The 24251-nt window shown below is 39.5% G+C and overlaps 1 protein-coding gene across 2 annotated transcripts; it reads right to left on the reverse strand.

Moving 5' to 3' along the window:
* Positions 1–23: 23 nt before the first annotated feature.
* On the reverse strand, positions 24–19435 carry LOC309699184 (serine/threonine-protein kinase DCLK2-like). Of its 2 annotated transcripts, none has more exons than XM_082522085.1 (15): positions 18670–19435; positions 12010–12389; positions 7250–7376; positions 6862–6987; positions 5581–5654; positions 5411–5486; positions 4751–4856; positions 4173–4230; positions 3965–4084; positions 3566–3712; positions 2500–2633; positions 1403–1480; positions 1142–1238; positions 691–771; positions 24–567 (listed from the first exon to the last, which is right to left on the reverse strand). In XM_082522085.1, the coding sequence occupies exons 1-15, from the start codon at positions 19103–19105 to the stop codon at positions 427–429; spliced, it is 2181 nt and encodes a 726-aa protein (XP_082378211.1). In that variant the 5' UTR covers positions 19106–19435; the 3' UTR covers positions 24–426. The 2 variants fall into 2 exon arrangements, with proteins under 2 accessions (XP_082378211.1, XP_082378210.1); XM_082522084.1 differs by having other exon boundaries at positions 5405–5486.
* Between the last annotated feature and the right edge of the window lie 4816 nt (positions 19436–24251).

The raw sequence follows: 24251 nt of genomic DNA on the forward strand, positions 1-24251 counted from the left end.
CATTTTGTTTCACAAAGCATGTCAAGTAGATTGAACTAGATTGGTTTTAAATGGTGGGACCTCTTTTCGGTCTTTAGAAGAATGAACATGTCCAAGAGAAAGAGGTGTAGAAACTTCTTCAAGTCCGATATGTTCTGTTCAGTTTCCTGAAGATGAAATTAAATAAAAGCCAAGAGGAAGTGATTGGTTTGGTTTTAAATGGAAATGAGAGAAAGCTAGAATTCAAAGCAGAGTTGTTGGCTTCTAGAAGTTAAAACTCATTTAACTAAGGTGACATGATGTCATGTAACAGGTTCTAGACCAGATTAAAGGGAACCGATCTGGTCTGGGAATTAATGAGACGTTCAGATATAAAGAAACTTTCTGGGTTTCCAGTGGACCAAACAAAGACTGTTCTGTTCTTCCATTCAATAAGGGGGATGTGTTTTAGACCAGAGGTGAGGGAACTTGCTTGGTTTCAAGTATTGGGGATTCTTCTGGTTCCTCTGGTTCCTCTGTTTCCAATGTGTCTCCACTGTTCTGCTCTTCAGCGCTGCTCACAGTGTTGGATTCTATAGGAGCCTCATCCTAGACAAACACACCATATTTTACTATGAAAATGAAAATAAGCATTGAGTATCGATGACCACCAAGTTAATAATTACTGTATTATTGCAGTATTGATGAGATTACATGTCTGAGTGCCCTTACCGTCACCCAGGGGTGCGACAGGACCTCCTCGGCAGTGAAACGGGCATCCACATTCACTTGCAGCATCTGACTTATCAGCATCTGAGGACCAGATCATGCAACAGTTACCAGTCTGCAGTACACCGTACCAATGTGCTGCTTACTAGGTCACACTGCTGTATTTCATGCTATGTGCCTTTGCTTTATATGGTTTCTCTTTTCACTTTGTCCTGCTGAATAGCCTCTAATTTTGAGATGGTTAAAATTCAGTTTTGTGCTTCCTAAACCCACTAAATAAGAGATCAAACCACTGAAACTTCATAAAAACTGGAAAAACATTAACTCAAAAACCATCTTAGCAAAATGCAGGGCTTTAGTCAATGGTGAAGCCACAAGATAATCATGTTTGTTCTTGAGCTGATGTCGGATACCAAACAATGTATTTACTGTTTGCAAACTTCATGAATGGTACCTTTGCTGGAAGACTGATGGTGTCCCAGTCTGGAGACGGAAACTCCAGCTTCCCTCTGAGGATCTGATCAAACAGCTCCTCCTGAATATTATTCTCACTGAGGAAGAGCAAGAATCAGGAAAAGCTGTTTATTAACGTAACCAAAATGATGGTAGGTCACATGATACCAAAGCAATACAAAAGACAAGACTGCGTTAATACAACAAATGAAACAATTAACACATGCACGACTGGATAAACAACAACTTTATGCTAACTCACCTTCTGAAAGGAGGAAATCCACACAGCAGGATGTAGGTGATCACGCCTGCCGCCCAGATGTCCACCTTTAGACCATAACTGCACACATACACAAACAAAACAGTGTAATATAAGAGACGGTCAACTATAAATAAACGTTTATAAGAAAAGGTAAGAAGTTTTTTTCTTTACAAGCAAAAAATAAAAGAAATATATATTGATACATTTCTGACTTAAGTTATACTACATGTTGTAAACAATTTTTTTTTTTATAGCAACAGGATACAAAGCAATTATTCTGGAGGTCAATTTTTTTCAAAGACTTATTACATTAACTGTCACTAAATTTAAATATTTATATTTATTTAACATTCATATATATTTTAATAAAGTGAAATTTTGGTCTTTTCATTTGAATAATTCTTTTAAATTGAAGTTTTTTCATTCATTTAATTCATTCATTATCCATTTAAAATTAAAGCTTTAGAATCAGACAACAATGCATCATATGTAATGTACATATATATAAAACCACCAAATATATTACATTTATTCAGACCACCACCAAATGTAAGGTATATGTCACAGCTGCCCTAAATTCACAGTATTTGTAATTAATTTTTACATTTCTATAATGGTTACTCCACCAGTATGTTCAAACTCTTTAATCAAAGTGATTAATTGCTAAAAATAATGTTGTCACCCTGTGTATTTTCAAATTTACTGTTTTATAAAACAGTTGGAAAAAAAGTAATGCACAACTTTTGAATGAAGATGACAAATTAATGGGTTTTAGAGCTATTTATTTTAGTTTATTTTATTCTGCTAAGCAAAAAACATATTGCATTGTATCAAGAGCCAGCCTTTGACCAAGTCTGTACTGACAATTTTAAATTGGTTATTTATTATTTGGATCTGCTATTTTACATTTTTTATGAATGCAGCTGTAGAAATGAGACAGAAAACAGGTCTTTAAATGTGCTCTTCATGTGCACAGCTTAATTTGCAGTATTTTTCTGCAGACCTAACAATCTAATATTCCTGCTTTCAACCATCTGTCCCAATCGACTTCAGAAAAGGAGATTAGCATAAATTTGGGGTTTTGTGACCTCCCTTACCCGGTCTCAGCGATGATCTCCGGGGCGACGTATGTCGGCGTGCCACAAACAGTGTACAGTGGTCCTTCCACCACTGTCGCCAAACCAAAATCCCCCAGCTTCAATGACTTAGTGCCATCTGGATATTCACAAACCTGCGGGATACAAATACATGAAATCTTCCCAAGGTGTACACAAAGACTGCAATCAGAGGAGGTAAACAGCTCCACAGGCTTATTTTACGAACCTGATAATCATGTTTCCAAATAAATCAGGAAGTCAACAGAAGTAATAATTACTCAGCATAATATATAAGTATAAGATACCTTTATTAGTCCCACGAGTAGGAAAATCATCAACCTATAGTTAAAACAATACAGCTTTTTTAAAAGAATGACCTAAAAGAAGTATTGTAAATAAATTACTTACAAGGTATACACTATATATTACCTTCAATTTATGTTCAAAGTATTCAAAAAAGTAAAAAATTACTCATTAAAACGTGTCATGAACTTACACTGTTCTTAAGTTAAAGTTTGCCTTACTTACGTTAGGTAATCATTTTTAATGGTAAATGGCCTGTATTTATATAGCGCTTTACTAGTCCCTAAGGACCCCAAAGCACTTTACACATCCAGTCATCCACCCATTCACACACACATTCACACACTGGTGATGGCAAGCTACATTGTAGCCACAGCCGCCCTGGGGCGCACTGACAGAGGCTGCCGGACACTGGCGCCACGGGGCCCTCTGACCACCACCAGTAAGCAACGGGTGAAGTGTCTTGCCCAAGGACACAATGACTGAGACTGTCCAAGCCGGGGCTCGAACCGGCAACCTTCCGATTACAAGGTGAACTCCCAACTCTTGAGCCACGATCGCCCCAAAAACACATTAAAATTGTAAATGTAAAATAAACAATGAAGAGGTGCATAGTTTGTAGACTACAGTTTATATGATTTAAAATTCAAGAAACTGTTAAAATAAAAGCTTCACAATTGTTTTTTCATCTTTTCTGAATTTAAAAAACGTAACTGCAAAATAAAATTCAAGTATTGTGAACACAATGTGTGCATGTTCGTACCAGCAGGTTCTCTGGTTTGATGTCTCGGTGTACGATGTTCATTCGGTGCAGGTACTTGATGGCTCCGGCCAGGTTGAACACCATGGCGCTGGCGTCTCGCTCGCTGTACTTTGTAGAGGAAGTGATGGCGTCGAACAGATCTCCACCCTGAACAAACAAAGGCATGAAAATAATACATTTGTTGTGTTTCATAAAAAGAATAAGAGCACTGGAGTGTTAGCAACTTTTGTGGTGATTGAAAAGTTCTTCGGTTTCTTTATTTTTCTACATGAAAAACAGAGGCAGCAACAGAAGCTGAAACCTGAAAAACATTCAGTTCATAGTTTTTGCTTCAATAAGCAGCTGAAAGTTCCCAATGTAATAACACTTTCTGGAGAAAACAGGAAGAAGAGGCGAAACCTTGACGAGCTCCATGACCAGGAACAGCTGAGTGGGCGTTTCGTCCACCTCGATTAACTGGATGATGCTCGGATGTCGAACCCTCCTCAGGACCGCCACTTCATTTTCTATCAGGTGCTCCTGTTTACACACACAGAGGTTTGGTGTCTTCATCATTTCAGAGGACTTTACATAAACTCAGGATTAGTCAGAGATCAGTGAGTCTTACCTTCCCACAGCAACGAGCTTTGTCTATGATCTTCAGAGCATACTCCTGTCCTGTTGACCTGTCAGTCAAACAAAGATAAAATATTACAGATTCACACACCTCCTGAATCCCAGTGTTGAGCTACTGCACTCAGAGGGCCACACTGAGCCTGAGAATAATACACAAAATCTGTCTGTGTTTGTTTCTTTGACCACAAACTTCTCCAAGACCATCAGAAGTTCAGCAGCCAACCTTGGCACACAGGTATATCTTCGGTCCCTTGAGGTTCTTATGTATATCACATCATGTTGCCTAGCAAACATTTAGCATTTCTGGACCTATAACACCTTATACCTTATAAAAGCATTGCAACGTTTTAATAATAACATCTAATTTATATCTACAAAACTTGAATTATGCATGATATGTCGTAACAGCATCATGTTACCTGGCAACTATCTAGCAAAGGGCTAACATGAGGCATTTTTTGCATATAAACTTCCCCTACCCCTTCTAGTTTTTGACTTTTCTCAGTGTGATTAAGTATATCAGTTTACAAACAGCAGGTGCATTCACTGAGTTATGTGATGGTTATTTACCTCTCCACGCACTCCTTCACCACAGCAAAGTTTCCGTCTCCGATCACCTTTCCAACCTTGTACTTCTCGTTGATGGTTGAGGAAGAAACTGTTCGATTGCCGTTCACTGTGAAAAGAAGACTTTTCAAATGTCACTGACTTCCTAAAGTCTGAACACACAACCTCTGAGTTAACCTGAAAGTTTCAGAGTTTGACAACTTCCTTCAAAGCATCACCTCAGAAAATCTGCTTTCAAACCCACAGAGTCACAGATGTGCTGTCATCCTTACCCCCTCCTAAGCCACTGAGCCTTTTCTCTGGGTTTTTATTTGGTCTTTTGACTTTCAAGCACTTGTGCGACCCTCAGAGTGCAAGCCAGGGAGCATGCACTGATGCCAGAGGCTCAATGCTTTCAGCCTGGCACTGGGCACACAGTGAGGTTCTCAGCCACCATGTGTACTTTTATCAAGAAGCTGTTTTTAAATAATTCACTTTGATATTCAGCCTATAGCCTCTCAGGTCTTTCAAACAGCCATCAAACTCACTCAACTTCTGTGTCATGTAGGAGCTTTTTTTTGTAAAGTTGGATCTGTTACCAAGAAGTTCACATTTCACGGTCACTGACTTCAGATATTACACTCACAAACTGCAGACTTGATTAAAAGATAAACACACCTTCACCTTCACCTTCAGCAGTGTCATCTGGCTGTTCAGCCTCTCCGTTTACATCAGTGGAGGAAGCACGACGAGGTGAGATCTGAAGACAAATGTAAGGATGAACCATTAGACATTTTCATTGCAAACAACAATTACAAATAGAAACAATCCATCAATCATCTGATCATTGTGACCTTGAGGCTGCGTCGAGTCCCGGGGCTGGTGGGGGATGGGCTGGACCTGGATGATTTTCCAGAGGTCTCATTAGCTGAAAGCAAGAAGGAAGTGATCTGATTGGTCAAAATAATTGTATACACATACCTGCATGAGTTTGAAGACAGTGATGAAGAAGTATGTGGTGGAAGAAACAGATGGTTAAGTGTGCTAAGAAATTATTCATGTACTTCATTCTTACTTGAGTGCCCATTTTCTGCAATTTAAACCTGGTCCCTTGTGAAAAAATGCCCACAATTCTACTCAGAGAACACTGACAGATGTTCATTATTCCATGTAAACAGGGACAGCCGTTTATCAGTTTAACCAGTTTGTGAAAATATTATGAAACGATCTTGCTTTGTAGCCCTTGATGTAACTAACTGAACCTATTGCAATACTAATCTAAATCCCTTTAAACCAGGGATAGGCCATGTGAGTCTTCCAGTGATATCTCTTTGTGACTATCAACACTAAATAAGACTTTTACCTACCACAGATGCATTAAATCGCTTCACTAAAAAGCAGCAGAAATCAATTACCACACATGCTTTGCCCAATTGTGGGTGCTGACACTGCACCAAGAGCTGGCACACAGTCTGCTGTGCAAATTTCACCGCTAATTTATTTATATTTTGCTGAATATTTTGCACTGAAATATGAATTTACTGTTAATCAGATCTTTGCTTTTTTGTTACGTTTTTTTCCTTTGCTCCTCCATGGCATGTTACACAAAGCGCTATGAGTGGAAAAGTGCTTTTTGAGGACACGCTGTATTGCGAGATGACATATGGCAATAAGTTTTTTTGGCTAACAGCTCTTTAGAATCACTTTGTTGGTGCAAAAATGTTATTTAATTTCTTTTAAAGTGTCTGAGATTTTTCAGAGATTCGAGTAAAGAGGCAGGAACAAGTGATGTGTTTTGCGTTTGTGTTTTGTTGCAGCAAAGTGTCTAAAGATACATTATTTTTACTACGTAAGCTGTTACCATATGTGTAGAAAACACTGGCTGATTATATGAGTTGTTAAAAAAAAAAAAAAAAAAAAAGAATTTCGGTGCAAATTTTAATTTGAGTGAGAAAGCACTATGTGAATAAAGGGTTATAGTTCAGATGCCCAAGGCTGAGAAACAAGGACTTTTAGCAACACTTAGATGATAGAAGAACTGTGTATGTACTTTTTGTGACATCAACCTGACAAAAACTTCTTGTTATATCTTTCTACTGATAGTTATTAGCGGCGGTTTTCTTATTGCTTCATACCTGGACCAGGTGACTTTGTCCTGGGCGGACCTTTGGGTAGAGTCCTAGAGGAGGAGAAGCCGGAGCTGCTGGGGGTCTTGCTTGTTTTCTGAGGGGCAGATGAGCGAGAGACCTTGGTCCTGCACTCTGGAAAGAGAGAAAAGGGTCGTGTAAAACTGAGAGCTACACATTCTCTCAGTGGTTAACAGGATTGTGTTGTGAGCAGGCTTTTGATGTTTTTCATATTTGTATTTGCACATGTAAACATGTAAATACAACTGAATAAACCCTCCCCCAATTTTGTGAGTCTTTGTTTTTCTTTTTACGATTCAAATAATTTGTTGTTTGCTAACAAAAAACAGAAAAACACTCTACAAACAATACAAAGATGGGTGTGCGTCTGTGTTACCATTCACAAAGGCCGGTGTTTTGCTGCTGTGTGTGAGCACAAAGTCGTCCTGAGCGTAGCGAAACTTCTCTGGACCGCAGGCCATAAACACATCGTCATCCCCGAAAAAATCCTGCAAACAGGTCAGCTGCACACACAAAGAGAAGCACACGCTGTGATTCATCAGATTTTAGGAAAAGCTGCAGCGGCATATGTGTGTTCAGAGTGTGTGTGTGTGTGTAGCAACACCAGACATGTGTGCATGTGTGTGTCTGTGAGAGAGCAACAGAGCAGATGACAGATGGGAAATTTTGAATCATGTTTACAGCTGGCAACGCTTCAATGGGCTCTGACACACACACACACACACACACACACACACACAGGCACAATGTGCTGTCTAAGGAACTGTTTTGAGGATTAAATAGAAATTGCACATCAAACTGTCCGAGATTCAGAGAGAGGGAGGAGCAAGAGAACAAAGAGTGGGAGAGGAAAAGATGCAGAAATGAAGGATGAACAAAGGTATAGGAACAGGTATAAAAGATGAGAGGTTTACAGTTAAGGCTCAGTCATCAAAGTGAAATTCATCCCTGTTTCCTCACACAAACGCTGAGACTGCTCACAGGGCTGGTTGGAATATGAATATGAAAAGATCCTCTCACATCCCAGTTTTTGACGCAAGTGATTGCTAGATTTTAATCAACCCACAGAGCCTCTCAGAGTGACTACAAACAAATTTGATTTTAGCTAATTAGCTCTTTAAGTTGTCCCAGTTTATTCATTAGTCACATTAAATCATTAAGTCCCGACTCGGCACTGTGAAGGATTCCTCTGTGGTATAGACAAGTTATTTTCCTCCCACAGTGGAGCTTCCTCCATTTCAGACTCTGGTCCGTGCTCTCAAAATGGCTCGCTATTGACCGACTGCACATATGATTGATTTAGTGAAAAAGGCAAATAGTCAAGTATTGAGAATTAGCTTATACTCATGGTCTCCGGTCATAGCTTCTAATGCTGGTGTGAAGAGGACAAAAATCTAAAACACAAAACCTTGGTGTTTCTTCAGGTTCAACAACGCAAGTGACCAATTACACTGTTGTGTGATGTGGAAGAAAACTGCACATCTCTACTCTATTTGTGTTAGGCTGAGGTCAGGGACGGGGTTAGGGTTCTGGGGTCAGAGTTTCCACATCACAAAACTATGATATCACAACAGTGTCATTGGTCACTTGTAATGTTGAAGCTGGACCAATATTGATTATGATTACCATGAGACATCTACAAAAAGAGGATATCAGACGACACCTGCAATTACCAGGTTACCCTAGCAGCCAGTTTCTGTATCATATCAAGTATGGTGGACCACTCTCGAGCACGTGTCACGCATTTCATTCATTCATTAGTATTCCATGTTACTTTTTCCACTCATGACTTATTTGTATTTATTCTTATCAGTCACCAGTGTACACTGACAATATCCAGATGAAATAACTTAATATGAGCCAAACCAATACATTAGACTAATTTCTTCACTGTTAAGCTGCTTTCCACACTCAGACAGCAACTGATACAAAGTCATTTCAATGCTGTACGGTTGCCATGGGGACCACACTCCCCCTAACGGTTCCGGAACTGGACTGAACATTCTGTGTGTGTCTGTAGCAAGGGGCTGTTCCTAGATAGCTGGTTGCTACGGTAACCACACTGCAATGTCAAAGTATGTGAATGTGTGTATGTGAAACGGGATTTCTGTCCCACTCTTTAAAGAGGCTGTACAAACTGAAGGAACAGGGCAAGGACGCACGCACGCACGCACGCACACACACACACACACACACACGCACGCACGCACGCACGCACGCACGCACACACTCTCTCGCCTTGTTCCTGTGAGACTGACTAAATGAAATGAAGCAGTCTGAGGCAGAAAGAGAATAAAAGCCCTCATTACAATTCATGCCTTTCAAAATAAAAACATTCATTTACACAAAACTATTATTTGTTTTTTTTTTGTTTCTGTCTGTTGATGTTGAAGTCAGCTGCATTTATTTTCAGATATAAAATACAGTATAAATACAGCAGAAAACACCAGCATGTTACTCAAGAGGTTGAAGAATTGTGTAAATAAAAAGTTCCTGCTGCTACAAGTCAGGGTTGGGCATTTCCACTACCTTATATATTTTCTATTTTCTATTACTGACAAAAATCATCCTCATTATTTTATCCTCTTACAGACAGACGACCATTTACACTCACATCTATGAGCAATTTAAAATCACAAATGAACCTAACACCACTAACTGTCTGCCATTGGACTGTTGGAGGAAGCTATGAGAGAGCCCATGTGAATATGAGGTGAACATGTGAACTCGACAGTACCAACCAACGTGCTATGCTGGTGAAGAGTTGGAGGAGGTAGGTGGGGAGAGAGAAGTCCGAGTATGTATTCCTGTTTTGTGCCAGGGCACCAAAACAAATATGAATGATAAACAAAATACTCATTCCAAGTTTTTTTAGGGTTTCATTAAATTGGTAATGCTGATTGGTGAATCCTGTTTGTGGATAGGTTAATTTTCTCTTTAAGTCTTTTATAATCTTTTCGTACTATAACTTTTCAAGTGTGATATCAGATTAATTTTTTTTAGTTCTTCTTATGAACTTTTGAAAAGGGTCAATGTTCATATATAAACTTTGCCCGGGGGAATGCTTTTAAAGTAAAAACAATGAGACTGTTAAGGAGGCAGATGCAATGGATACTTTTATTTTGAAGGAAGCGTCTGCAGAATGTGTTTTTATTTTTCCCAAGGCAATGGTGCAGCTACATCTTAACAAACGGAGACAGTTTTGTGCCTTGTGTGTGTGTTTCTGAGGGTGAACTCAGTAGACTTATGTGTAAGTGTGTGTGTACAAGTCTGAGCTGCATTCACTACAACAAGCTTCTTTCAGTCACACCGGCGCCTCGACATGCTGTCTTTGCTTTTCTTCAGCTCTCCGTTATCAGCGTCACAGTTATCTGTAACTTCAAAGACAGAGCGCGTGCATGTGTGGGGTAAAAATAACCCTGCCGTGTGATGCGTTTAAATCCTTAACCCAATATGAGCTCACAAAAGCATTTTGAGGAGGATCAGCTCCTAGTCAGACTCTGTTCAAATTAACTTCAGCTGACTGCTGCAGTTCCAGGGCTTCAAACACATGTACTTATAAAGAGCAGAGAGTGCAGATTTAAACTTCAAGGAGACTACGCTAACCACCCGTACACTTTACACTGAAAATTGCACCTTAAATGAACTCTTTTATATATGATGAATCCCAAAATGAAACACATTCCTGGAGTAATTTTATAATGAAGTGCTGTAATTTGATTTCCGCAGTCAGCCCTCGTTCACTGGCCCTGTGAACAGGCTGTGAACATTACCCACAGTATGTCTAGTTCAACCCATTTGTTGCTGTCATTTTTTCTAATTAAACCGTAAATTGCTGCCAAAAAATAGAGAACTTCAGAAGAGAAGATATGACACTTAAAGAATGCTGAATAGAAATCAGTGGGAGAATTCTCCACTGCTAGAGACGACAGATGTCCTGCTCCTGAACTGGGAAATGCATGAGCCATGTGTTGTCACTCTAATGCAAGTTCATGGCAGTTCTAAGTAAAGATGATGGTAAGTGGCTTTCGGTATCTATAACCTGCATTAGCATATGATGAGTGCTTTAGTGGTAGGAAGCACAAATGTTGATGGATTCTAGCTTTAATAAGAGTTTTGTGATTGGTGGTTTCAGGATCTCATTCCTGCTTTTTGCAGATGATGCAGTTCTGTTGCCTTCAGCTCCCAAAGGGGAAGTTTTTAAGTGAGTGGGAACCGCAGATAAAAATCAGCACCTTAAAGTCTAAAGCCATGGTTCTCAGACAGAAAAGGGTGTGCCCAGAGGAGTGCCCACTCTGGGTGAAGAACAAGTTGTCGACCCAAGAGTTGGTGAATTCTGTGAGGTTGTCTGTTTATCAGACGATCTAAGCTCCTACATAGCCTAACGTGTAGCCATTAGGTCAGGGTGGATACCGCCAGTGGAAATAAGCTTTCTAGCAGCGTGTCTGGGCTCAGCCTTAGACACAGGGTGAAAAGTGTTTTCATGGAGGCAGCAGGCGACCATATGCTGCAAGTCTGAAATGTAGCAGCCCGAGTTTGAGTCAGAATCCTATCCCTTTGATGTGTGTCTTCACTCTCTCTCCCTGTACTCCCGTCCCCCCAAAAAATCATCTTCAGCTTTATTCTTCTAATTTCCATGAATAACTGGCTCTTATAAGGAAAAAATACAGTGGGCTAAATGAGTATAAATAGATGTCACTTTTGGTACATACACAAGATGAATCTGAAACACCTGCATTGACTCCATCAGACTAACATCGAACTGTAGAAGCACTTAATAGCTTAATAATTGATGGCACAGGATGCAGGAGTGAACTTTTCAGTCTAGAGGCAGGTGTAAATCATTACTTTGTGTTTCACTCATTAAGGATTTCCTCCTGAGCTTCCTCTAGGTGTAAGTGGGACTGAAAAGAAGTGAGCAGGCTCTCTTTAGTTCATGGATTTCTAAGTACGAGTACTTTATATGTCTATGATTATGCAGGACAGATGTGTTCTCCACTGAAGCTGCTAAAAGTCTGAACATACTGTGTAAGCGTCCATGTTTGCTGCTTTATCAATCCATGAAGTAGCTTCATGTTGCAGCTTTTTCAATGTTTGTGTCAAAGAACAAAACAGGAACACCAAAAGTTATCAAACCTGTTTCCCGTCCAGCGTGTAGAGCTTCTTTACTGCTCCAGAGTCCAGCTTGATGGCCTCGGTGATGTCCGCCAGCACCTGTTCGAAGGAGTGCGCCGTCTTCTTGTTCAGGAGAATCCTCACTGCCTTTCGAGGCTTCACGCCGCTGCGGATCACCGTCACCAACTTGGGTTTGATGAAGTCTTTGCTCTCTCTGCCCTCTCGACTTTCGGGGCGATCTTTGGGGACGGTCGTCGACACTCCTGTGGATGCCGTGGAGGCTCCACTTGACCTTGCTGTTCCAGGCCCAGTGCTGGCACCGGGCTTCCAGCTTGGGACGGAGATCTTGGTGTAGTCGACCTTCCGGTAAGGCTCGTTGGAGGCACAAATGTAGCACTCGCCTGAGCAGCAAGGCAGGGTGTGAGGAGGAAAAGTTACATTAAAAACAAATACTGCAAAGGTTTTACAGGAGAAACTTTTGACTAAAATTAACCAAAAACCATTAAAGCTCAATATCGTACACTGAAAAAAAAAGCATTAAATATCTCACATAGTTAACTTAAATATTAGGCTTTTATGAAATGTGTGTTCAAGGACACCAAATGCCACCAAAGACGGACGCTGTTTTAGCACGTTAATTGCAATTTCTATTTCTATTTTGTTGTGTGTTTTAACCGGGGTTAATAAAGCTATTAACTGTATCTTAATTTTCTAATGTATTTTTTATTTTAATTGTACATCAGTTTGCGACTTTGTGCCAATTAAAAGCACTTTACAAATGACCTTTACTTACATACAAAGTGTAGCAGTGGGCAATGGGCCCTGAAGTACACTTTGCAATATCAACAGCAGCATGGAGAAAGGCAGGCACGATTAATCAGCTGCCATGACTGCAGTCCTTAGGCTTTGAATTCACCACATTTAAATTATATTAAAAAATCCTTCTGCTACATTTTGTTCACCCGGAACGCAGCCCTGTTCTTCATCCTGTGCCCACTTTTTTATATCTGCAGTTCATTTCCGTGTGTCTCAGAAGTATTTTGCTGCCTTCTGTCTTTTCCTTACTTGGATTTTTATTGCATGTTCTTGGCAGTTTTTTGCATAGTACTAATCCTTTCAAGTAAAAATTAAGTTATCGGTTCTTTAATAGACCATCATCACAAAGATTGTGACCATAACAAAGCAACAATATTCAAGCAACAACTTCGATAGAAACATTAAGCAAAGTGAACTGGCTCTAAAAGGCAGCCTTGAATACAGGAAGCTATGCTGTGTCATCTGTACCTGCTGGCTGTTGTCATGGACGCAGTTAAAAGGTGAAATAAGTGAGTGATGTACAGGAGGGCGTTCAGGGTCACAGGCTTATTCGAGAGCGCGGTAATACAAGCTTTGTGTGTGACAGTGGATGAAGAGAAGGTGACAGCAGATGTCAGATTCACTCCTCTCACTCTGTCTGATCTGCTGGAAAACTGAACAGCTCGTCACTCGTCAGAGCGTTCAAGCACCCAGGCAGGAAATATGGAAATGATGAGCATGCAGTGTTTCATATCGCAGCGCAGCTCCAATTAATCTGACTGAGTATGATAATAAAATGTAAAGTCAGACTGATAATCCAGTTTAGTTTCCACATAAGCTGTTATTCAAAAACAGCTTGTTTCACTTAGTGGTCATATTAGAATTAGTTATACTACCTTAACAGATGTACTAGCTATGAATAGAGCCTTATTTACATAAAGTGTTCCCTACAAAATAAAGACGTTACATTGCTATAGTTTGCAACCCAAATTAAGTAAAAAGACAGTTTAATCTATTTCTTGCAATTTTTTTGGCTGGTGGGAGGGGCTAAGAGTAGAGCTGCTATTACTACACATCAGACTGAGCTGGATGAGGTGGTGGCATCTCACTACAATGCCTCCGGGATGCTTCCTGGGAGTCTTACTGGCAGGAGGCTTCAGGGCAGACCCAGGACATGCCAGAGAGATTATGTCTCTCATCTCAGCTGGCCTGGGAATGCTGCAGTGTCTCTCCCAAGAAGAGCCGAAGGTGGTGGCTGGTCTCTGCTTACACTGCTGCCTCTGAAACCCAGTCAGTAACCAGCAGGAAATAAGCAGTGGAAACCTAAGAACGCCACCATTCAAACCCTTTTAATTCAAGGGGTTCTTTTTTTGTATTGTGTTTTTTTTTTTTAAACTACAGCTTCAACATGCTGAGATCTCCAAAATCTGCCAGGAGTGGTTAGAAAATGATCATATTATTAGGGGCAAATTATGGCTGACCTATTATTTAAAGACACTTTTAAACACACTATAATTAAAAATTTTCTTCCACATCAATGATCTCATTGTCACATTAAAGGGGAAAAGAACCTGTTATCATTTGACATAGACCAAGGTTTCATTTTCAGATTATCAGTTGGGGGGGGTTGTTAGGCTAACTGATCATTTTAAAATTGACCATGCGTTTGAATGCGAGTCTCTGTGTTAGCCCTGCAACAGCCCGATGCACCCCGCCTCGAATTTCTCACCCCATCCCACAACCCAGAACTGGATAAGCAGAAGAAAATGGACAGATATACATCCATGATGTGGCCATCACTTCACTGCTTGTGCTTATAGTGCCTGCAAAACACATCACACCCTTCATGTCCAGGACTGCATGACAACTCTGAAGGTGTCCTGTAGAGCCTGGCACCAGGACATTAGTAGCAGATCGTTAAATTTGTGAGCTGGAGCCACCATAGATCATAGCTGCTGGTTTTGTTTTTAATGTTTTTCCTCATCAGCATCTGCATGAAAAGGAAATGCCTAAGATTCAAGAAACAAAAAATATTTGACATTTTGCTGATCAGAAACAATTAAACTATTAAAATAGATGTTCCCTTTGGCAATTTTAACTTTTATGGCACAGTTTTTGATGTATGTAAAGAAAGAAAAGGATGAACAATAAAGTTCTACCAATGATGACAAACAGTTTAATTCCTTTATTATCCTCTTACTTAGATTAGCGACTAATGTGCATGTGCCTAAATTTATTTGAGCTTTAAATCTGTCATCAGTTAAATCCATTGGGCTGTTTGTATAAAGAGTTTTTAAATATAAGATAAAATTATAAATTATACTAAGGCTCCAGCAGACTGCAGCTGATCACATGTACAACAGCCTCCAGCCACATATCCTGTTTTACCTTATATGGTTAAAAATGGCTCACCTAACACTCCCCTCTCTCTTCGTCTTTATCTCACTACCTTTCCAACGTGCACACCTTTCACTCTCTTTTAAAATCAGACACACGCTTATCTGTGCCAGCAAGCCTCTAGTAAAATGCCCCTTTTTTCCTCCCTTTGTTTCATCCCCATTACATGTTGACACACACACTCTTTCTCTGCAGGTATTGTGTGTGTGACCTTGTCTCTCCACATGCAGGCTTTCACTTTGCAATTCAAACCAGATGGACAGGATTGCTGCAGGTATTCATTCAAATACCTCAGTGACTAAACACAGAAGCACCGTCTGTGTGTCGATACGACATTAGAGCTGAGACACCGGCACAGTCTCTGTTCAGGAGCTGTTTAATGTAAAGACGCGACAAACGGGAAATTTAATGAAGGGTACTTTTAATATTTCAGCTTTTAAGGTTAAGAAATTATCGCATTGATTAATTAACAAACATTTGCAGCTTATTTGTGGAGTTTGTGACAATTTTTTAAGCATTAGTTTCAAAATAAAAACTTTTCTGAAGCTATTGTCTTTATTATTTTTATTGTGTCCATTAAATTCACTTGACTCAAGGTTTTTTTGTCTATAAAAAGCTACAGATTGCACCTTCGTGGCTTTTTATAGACAAAAAATAGACCTTCACCCAGGAGACTGAGGTTTGAGCCCCCTTTTCCCTATTATTTTTAGACTTTTTTTAAATTTGTTTCATTTTAATTAGGATTTAATAAAACAACGTGCTTTACAAAATCTTATAATTTAAAAGCAATGGAAAAGGATTCAAATAAGATTAAAATCAAGAAGGTTTAAACACTTAAAACCATTTTTGTGTGATTATATTGTTAAAAATAGGGGAAAATTTTAAAAGTTCAAAGAAACTTCCTAGTGATTCATTAATGATGAAGCAAACCAGACTTCCTCAAGCACTGAAATGGTTTAGTTGGGTTTTCTAAAACATGCTTTGGATTAAAAATAATAATAATTTTATTACAACCATAAAACATGATGTATATGAGCTGATTGTTATGGCTGCTGCCAAGCCTAGAAAAACCTGAAAGGTTATGATATTTGAAATCTCTGTCACAGTACTTTTGAAATGCTAAACCAATAATCTTGACATTCAGCAGGACACACTCAGATCAATCATCCCAGTGCATTAGCTGCTTTCCAGCACAGCTAATCAGATAATCCATGTTTCCCCCTCTGTTACAGCTCAAATACTCAGTTAAGTTGTGAGCGATGACTTTTCCACTTCACACTCGCAGCTTTGAGCCGCTGTGGTCTGTTTGTCGTTGTTAAGTGCTTAAGAGCGATGCATCTGTCTTTTAGTAGATCTCCGGCTGAACAGCTTCCTGGCACTAACGCTCATCAGAGGACATTAAACCAGTCACTCATCAATATTGATGATAAGTGATGTTACTCAGCCACTGGTCTGTTTCTCACTAAATGACTTTAGGGCAACAGGATGAGCAGAGTGAGTGGACCTCGGAGTTGCTGTTAAAATATCCAGGAATATTGTTCGTGCGTATAAATTTTAGATGTGGAAGACTTATGAGCATTTATGAGATACATGCTTCTTTAGAAGATAAAGTACACTTGAAGTTTACAAGAGGATATTGGAGACAGGATATAACACATAATGATGGGTCATTAGATGACTGTGCACTGAATATGTGAAGGCATTAGTGGAACTGCTCAGTTTGGTCTTCTAGATATTATCTTTATTACTGTAATTAAGTCACAATAATTTTGAGGGGTTAAAAAGTGCTTGAAAAATTCTGTCAAAAGTGGTAAAAACTTACATAGTTAAAAGGTTTTATACACAAGATGTTTCAAAATTGTTCTGTGTCTATAGCACCATTATAGCATATCAATAACATAGCCCGCACGAAACCCAAAAGGAAGTCCATTTTTACGGCATTTGCACTAAGCTGAAGTTTTGCCATTTCAAGGCATTATTCTTTAGAATAGTCATTTGTCAAACATTGGCAAAAAACTGCAATGTTAATCCCATTGAAGATTTTGAGCTAATTATTCACATAATATATGGGCAGTCCAATCTAAAAATCTAGGTGATGCTAAATGACGAAGCTGGTGGGCTTTCCCTGAACGGTCTGTTGGCAACAGCAAAAAACAAACAAACAAAAAAACCCACAACTGTAATTGTTGGATATTCTGTAATGTCACACGTTGGGCAAAACAATTGATGGATGTATGTGTGCAACAGCCAGTTATCCATCCTGGGCTTAAAATATCCACAGGAAGCAGGTAGACCTATCAAAGGTGTGTGATCCCAATCATCACTGCCGGCAGTTTCAATTAACTGGATATCAGTTTAAAAGAGAAAGGAGTGTGACTAGATGGTGGGAAGGTATCATTTTCAATAAAATGTTAAAAACACAATTTTCCTTTGGTTCAACTTTAATGAGCTATGCGTTTACTGGTGGGTTCAGTTATCCCACATACATACAGTGTCACCATGGACAAAATCTATGGTAGAGATGATGGGATACGTCCCTAAGATACCTAAGTACCTTAAATTGCTCCCACCAAAATTTAACCAACACATATGCACTTATTTATTAATCACAAGCTTTACTTGGAGTCTCCAGCTTAAAATCTTCAATAGGATTAACACTGCTGTAAATCTGCATGTGCATAAAAACTACACAGGGACAACTTCACCAAATTACAGGATATATAGTGTCAGGGGTCGATTCAGTAGTGGACAACATGATACTTTTTATACAGAAACAGCTGTACACCTCAGACAGGTCCTGGGTTATTTCCCCAATGAATATTAAAACCGATATACCCTTGAGTATTACTGTATTGATTATGTACTTATCAGTCTGCTGTTGATGTACACAGAAATAAATAATTCAAGCATGTTTGGATAACAAAAGCCATGAGGGAGCCGAGAGGAAGGAAACATGAGGAAGTTTAAACAAGACAGGCCACTTGATTGATCTGTGGTGAGAGTAATCAACTGAAGTCTGCACAAAATTATGACTCAGTGACAAATGACTACTGTATATTTATTTTAAGGATATGCAACATTTGCAGACAAAACAAAGATTCAATAGTCAGCAAGACCACTGCTAATATAAAGCACCTGACATCAAAAATCTAACAAAGGGAACAAATGTGTAGGTGGTCAACTAGGAATGGAAATGGCTGTAGACCAATTTTGACTAATTTTATGATGACAAATGATCCAGGAGATCAGATGCTTTCGACAAAGACATTATTGATGAGTATTGGCAGAGTAAATAGGGATCAAATTAAAAAATGCCCTAACCACAATCCAGATAATAGTCTTAAAATATTCGTACTAACCACAGTAAGTGTGCACCCATAGCCTACTAAAGCGTGACATTTTCTACCTCAGCTGGGCATTTTTGCTCATTGCCTAAAGGTTTGTGATTGACAAGTTGTTAGAAAATGAAAACCAAGCTGCCAGTCTTACCTTCCACCAGCTCATCCATACTGGTGATCTTCTTGCTGCCATCTATAGTGTAGATCACCCGCACTCCTTGAGGCAGATGCAGGTTATCCGCCAACGAGCGTGTGAGCTCCATTAGCAGAGCGTCGTACGATCTGAACCGGTCACTAGAAACAGCGTACACCAGGCCCTTAAAGTACCGGTCTCCGTTGCGATAAAACCGGACCTTTTTGGCTCGTTTCTCCGAGGTGAGCGCCTGCAGGGTGCGGGTCCGGTAGTAGCTGCAGTTGGCGCTGTGAGCAGGACTAGGGACCAGGCTGCTGCCCCTGGAGCTCGGGCCAGACCCTCCACCACCAGCACTGCTGGTGGAATCATCTCTCTTGGCCCGGGTGGAGCGTCCTCGCCGAACCTTGTCACGTTCGTCAAAATGCTCCAACTCGAGGGTCTTACTCAGAGACATGGCGGATAACAGTCCAGTAACATTCAAGGAAATCCGTGCTAGAAAAGAATCATCCTTCAAACAGCAGGAAAAAGTTTATCCAAGCTATGTAGTCCAGATCTTGCTCACGTATAGATAATGTGATAAGTAATCCCTAAAAAATGTGTTATAACTTGGAGACTTCCTTCCAGTAGATAGATTCTCATAGACCAGCTGTAGTCCTAAGACTTCTAAGATGATCTGTAGTCCAGTTGGCCTGAACGAAGAACCAGCACTGTGGCAATCACACCAGTCATGGTTCATTTAAATCAACTGAAATCTTCATAATCCAGGTGAAATCCCCAAAACTACATCGGCATGAAGCTGGACACTCTGGTGACAGTGGCAGAGAAAAGGACATTAAAGAAACTGATGGACATTATGGACAATGCCAGGCATCCTCTGCACACGGCCATTAACAACCAGAAGAGTCTGTTCAGTGACAGGTTGCTTCTCCCCAAGACAAGAACTAACAGACTTAAAAACTCCTTTGTCCCACACGCCATCAGACTGTTTAACTCCTCTCTGGAGGGGAGAGGGAGGGGAGACAGGAGGACAAAGGAGGGGGGAACAACTAAGCTGTAGTGCCTCTTCACCTCACTGTGCAATACCTTTTGTGCAATACTTTTGTAAATAGTCAACGGTGCAATAGACTCAATACTTGAAATGTGCAATTCACTTGTATTTTTATTTTTATTCCTATTTATTCTATTTATCCCCTTCGTATATTTTATTTATATTGTCTCTGTATTTATATATATATATATATATATATATATATATATATATATATATATATATATATGTGTGTGTGTGTGTGTATTATATATATATATATATATATAATATTCTGTAACTCTGTAACTTCTGTCGGTGCTGTGCTTTTTTGGAAATCGAATTTCCCAGAGGAACCCACCCGAGGGATTAATAAAGTTCTATCTAATCTAATCTAATCTAATCTAGGTCACTTTGATGTAAATCCAGCTTAAGTCAGAACTCAAAAATATCCTTTATCCAATTTAAAAATCCTTAAAAATCATGTATTATGTTCATGCTCTAATCCGTGATGTCCACTGGTCAATAAGTTTGGGGTTGTAACTGTAAGGTTTTTGTTTCACCTTATTTTTAGCAAATTCAATGTGAATGTGAAGGCAAGTCTGATCCTTGAATTACAGATTTTTCCCACCAAGGCTAAACCTCCACTTGATTATCTGTCTGTCCTCACAGTCACCTACCTGCAGTGTCAGGAACGCAGCTGTAACGTCAGTGATCTGGCTTTGAACTCAGTACTTTGAATGAACAGACCTTAGACAACCCATTCAATCGACTCCAGGTTTAGATCTGGGCCAGTGCCTCGAAGTCCCTCTAATCCTGCTTGATTTGGGATTTATGTCTCATTCACAATTTCTCTTCTAGTGTCCTCACCATCCCTCCGTCACTGGGGAAAAAAAGAAGAAATGACAATCACATGGTTTTACTGACAAGACAGAAGTCACCATCATCTCGAGAACAGCCTCCAACTCTATACCAGTGCAGACATAGAGCAGGAATTCATTTTTAAAAAGGTCATTTTGTATAAAACCATGTAATTAAGAGTCGGTATTGCTTGCACATAGTTTGCTTTTATTTAATTATTCAATATTTTATAAACAAAAATAATTTTTAATTTTGATTAAATTAAACCAGTGTTAAAAAAAAACTTTAAAAGTTAGATTTTACAACATTTTTAAATTATTTAGAAAGCACCAAAAACCATGTGAGGAAACAGCTATGACTTTTCCTGTCATGTCTGATACTGAAATTTTTTAGGGCTGAGCTGTCATCTCACAGAGTACCGCGTCAAACCACCCCCAAAAATCCAGTGGGCATCCAAACTGCCCTGAGTCAAACATGACACCTAAAAGCATCATGCAAGTTAACATTTGCACAGTTTTGTCACTCTCTCTTAGCTGACTTGCTTTGGTAGTTAGAAGAGCTCAGAGAGTTTTTAAACAAAAAACATAGAAATATTAGATTAATGAGAGGTCGTCCTTCAACAAACCAATATAAGATTAAATACATAGTAGAACAGAACTCTGGGAAAACACTGGCTCATCTTGGACTCATTCCTGGTTCACATATGTCAGGATGCACAGAGCAGATGCGGAGGGCAGGAAGTCAAACACAGGAGACATTTTAAAAACAAAAGACCTGAAGCTTTTTAAGGCATGAACACTAAATGCTCCACCCCTGAAACACCTGTAATGTCAATCTGTGAAAAAGATAGAACCAAGACTTGATATCGAGGGAAAAAAAGTTGACTAAACCTTTTTTTCCCTCGATATCAAGTCTTGGATGGAATATTGTGGCAACATCTGAGACTCACAGCCTGCTGGGCTTCATTCGATCACAACCATTTAAATTAGCTATCAATCCCAAACCATATTTAAAATGAATACATGTGTTTGTTTTCTTCATGCAATAATAAAATAAATATCCCTTGTCCTGAAAGAGTCACTGGTCCACAACAGTACCTGAAAACGTCAGCATCTGTCGGTCTACAGTGCAGTTTTTGCCATTGTGCCACAAACACTGTTGACTGGGGTAATTCTAGCACTGTGTCCACTATGTTTGCAGGGTCTGTCAGAGGCACGCACCCGTGAAATTTCCAACTGCCCATAAACTTTCTGGCAAAAATGCTGCCACCTTGTGGTGATGGTCTTTATTGCATTTTGCAGTGCGTTTACAAAAAGTACCTTTAAGGAGCTGGCCCGAGCAGAATGGGCTTCTATTGAAGATCATTAAGACCCCGCCCCCCACGATAAATTGCACATGCACATCAGGACTGATAGGCATCATACAGTCAATGTGTTCAAATGTGTGACATAAATTTGGCTGCACAGCCACTGTGGGAGAATTGCATCGATTTCCAGTGTTATTAGATTTAGCTTAAGCCCAATGAGAAATAAAACCCTGCAGATGAAATGCTTATAAAACCCGTGCTCTCTCTCTCTCTCTCTCTATCTGATAACAGAATTGACTTTATCCATCTATCCGCCCTAACACTGCTAAGCTGGCTGACAGCGTCATTCAAACACACACACGTACACTGAAAGGGAGGCACCTACCAATAATGCCGAGGAACCGGTTTGTTGCTATGGAGCGTTTCTCCTCTTTCCCCTCCTCGGTGCTCTGGTTACGGTCTGCTCCGGGGGCTCCCGGCGGGCTGAACCACTCTAACCGAGCTGTTCCGGGTCCGTCCGCTGACCTGGGATACAGGGATGCAGGAGGGAGGCTACACCGGTGGACCGGGATGCACCGAGTCAGGCAGCATGGCCGCTGCTGCAGACAGACACCGGCTGAGGCTCACCCCGCCCTTCCCTTCTCTCCGCGGCTGTACGTGATGACAGCGTCCCTCCTCCTCCTCTTTGTCCATCTCGCTCTACCGTGTCTCTCCTCCCTGCCTTTTGTCTGACTCTCCCTCAAATTAAACTTACTTTTCTGTCGTTATTGTTTTATGACAAGGGGTGTCAAACATACGGCCCAGTGCCATTCGGTGGGCCCCCATAGGGTCCAGTTCGGGCCACCGCATGGCACTGGTAATTGCGCGAGTTGTCATTAAAAATATTGCTCTTTATATACAAGATTCAAGGTTTACATTTTATTTATTTATTTATTTATTTATTTTTTTACAAAAATTTTACATGGATAGATTCAAGGATTAAAAAAATCTACAAAAATCTACATGGATACCGGATCATTTAGAGTACGATTTATAATTATTTGGTGCATGAACTAAGAAAACCATTCATTTAATTGTCTTTAGGAAATTCTAAAATGATGTAAATTGTGTCTAATTTTTATATATATTTTTTAAATTATATTTTACACGTTTAACACAGAATAGCTGCAAACTAGAAAGGGCACCACGAGTACATGTCTGTGCAAATGACTCGAAAGTTCTTTATTTTCATAGTGAATAAAACATGTAGCAGCTTAAAAGCTTAAAAATAGCCACTAAAAATCCCAATTTGAATTTCACTGAAGTCAATCTAAAGATCGAGGGTACTGGCAAAAAGCAGTGTTGGCAAAGAAGCATGATTTCTTTATTTATTTCGAAATGTAGTAAATATGAAAAACGTTACTATTCTTAGACAAATCTAAGATTTCTTTTTTCTGAAAAACGTCTGTAAAAGTGAATGAAAACTTTCACCACAAGGTGGTAGCATTTTAACAGAAAGTACCAGCCACTTAGCAAAGGATTGCTTACAAAAGGCTGTGAGACCCATATGACGTCTATTAAAGTCCGACTTTTCTCTGAGGCTGAAAGCCTGCTCTACTGGATTATGTAACAGAATAATCCCAAGACACTGATTTTTAAAGCACATGTTTCCCATTTGTAAAGAAAGAGACTTCTTACGTTTGCATATATTGTGAGGGAAAACAATATTTACTTTAAAGTGTGCACAGTGCTGCACCGAGCAAACAAAAAATGGGACTATATTGTATGTGCAGGGCATCACTGGACATCGTGTCACTTCAGCCACAGATCCGTGCAGCATAACAGGCTCACAGCTACAAATCAATGCTAATATATTTGATAGCATGCAGACAATAGAAACATTATCTGTCTAGCTTGCTCATAAAAACATACACAACCATTTCTACTTACTACTCTGCCTTAATTTCCTTAAGAGGCCCTGAAAAGGACTGAAGCAGCTGAGAAAAACGTTTTTTTATCACAACATTAATGATGTTCCATAGTTAGTTACACAGAGATCAGATTTTTTAATAGCAGAGGGAACTTAGGTTTTTCATTTAAACAGATTTAGTTACGTTTAAATACACAGATGTAGATGATAATGTAGACCAAGAGGAAAACTATAGATGTTCTTCTTTCTGTATTTGTGTTTTTCTTTCACTTCCTGTACTACTCCATACACAGTACAGCTTACTGTCCTTTTAATGGAGTTTTATAACTCATGTTTGCAACATGAGTCTCAATAATAACTAAATATATAACTCACAAAAAGGTCTGCAACACTTAATTGCAAAGTGATTATTGTAAGAACCACGGCTTATAAATAAGTAATAGTGAATGATTATAATGGTAGAAGTAATAAATAATTCTGCTCAATCTTAATATTTG

This window comes from Aulonocara stuartgranti (genome assembly GCF_965226115.1).
Source record: "Aulonocara stuartgranti genome assembly, chromosome: 3".
NCBI lineage: Eukaryota > Metazoa > Chordata > Actinopteri > Cichliformes > Cichlidae > Aulonocara > Aulonocara stuartgranti.

Coding starts and splice junctions, on each gene's coding strand:
- LOC309699184 (XM_082522084.1), bottom strand. CDS start 19,105: ATGTCTCTGAGTAAGACCCTCGAGTTGGAGCATTTTGACGAACGTGAC. Junction 7,377..12,009: donor ACACGCTGGACGGGAAACAG/GTTTGATAACTT, acceptor TTGTGTGTGCAG/CTGACCTGTTTGCAGGATTT. Junction 5,487..5,580: donor GGACTCGACGCAGCCTCAAG/GTCACAATGATC, acceptor ATTTGTCTTCAG/ATCTCACCTCGTCGTGCTTC.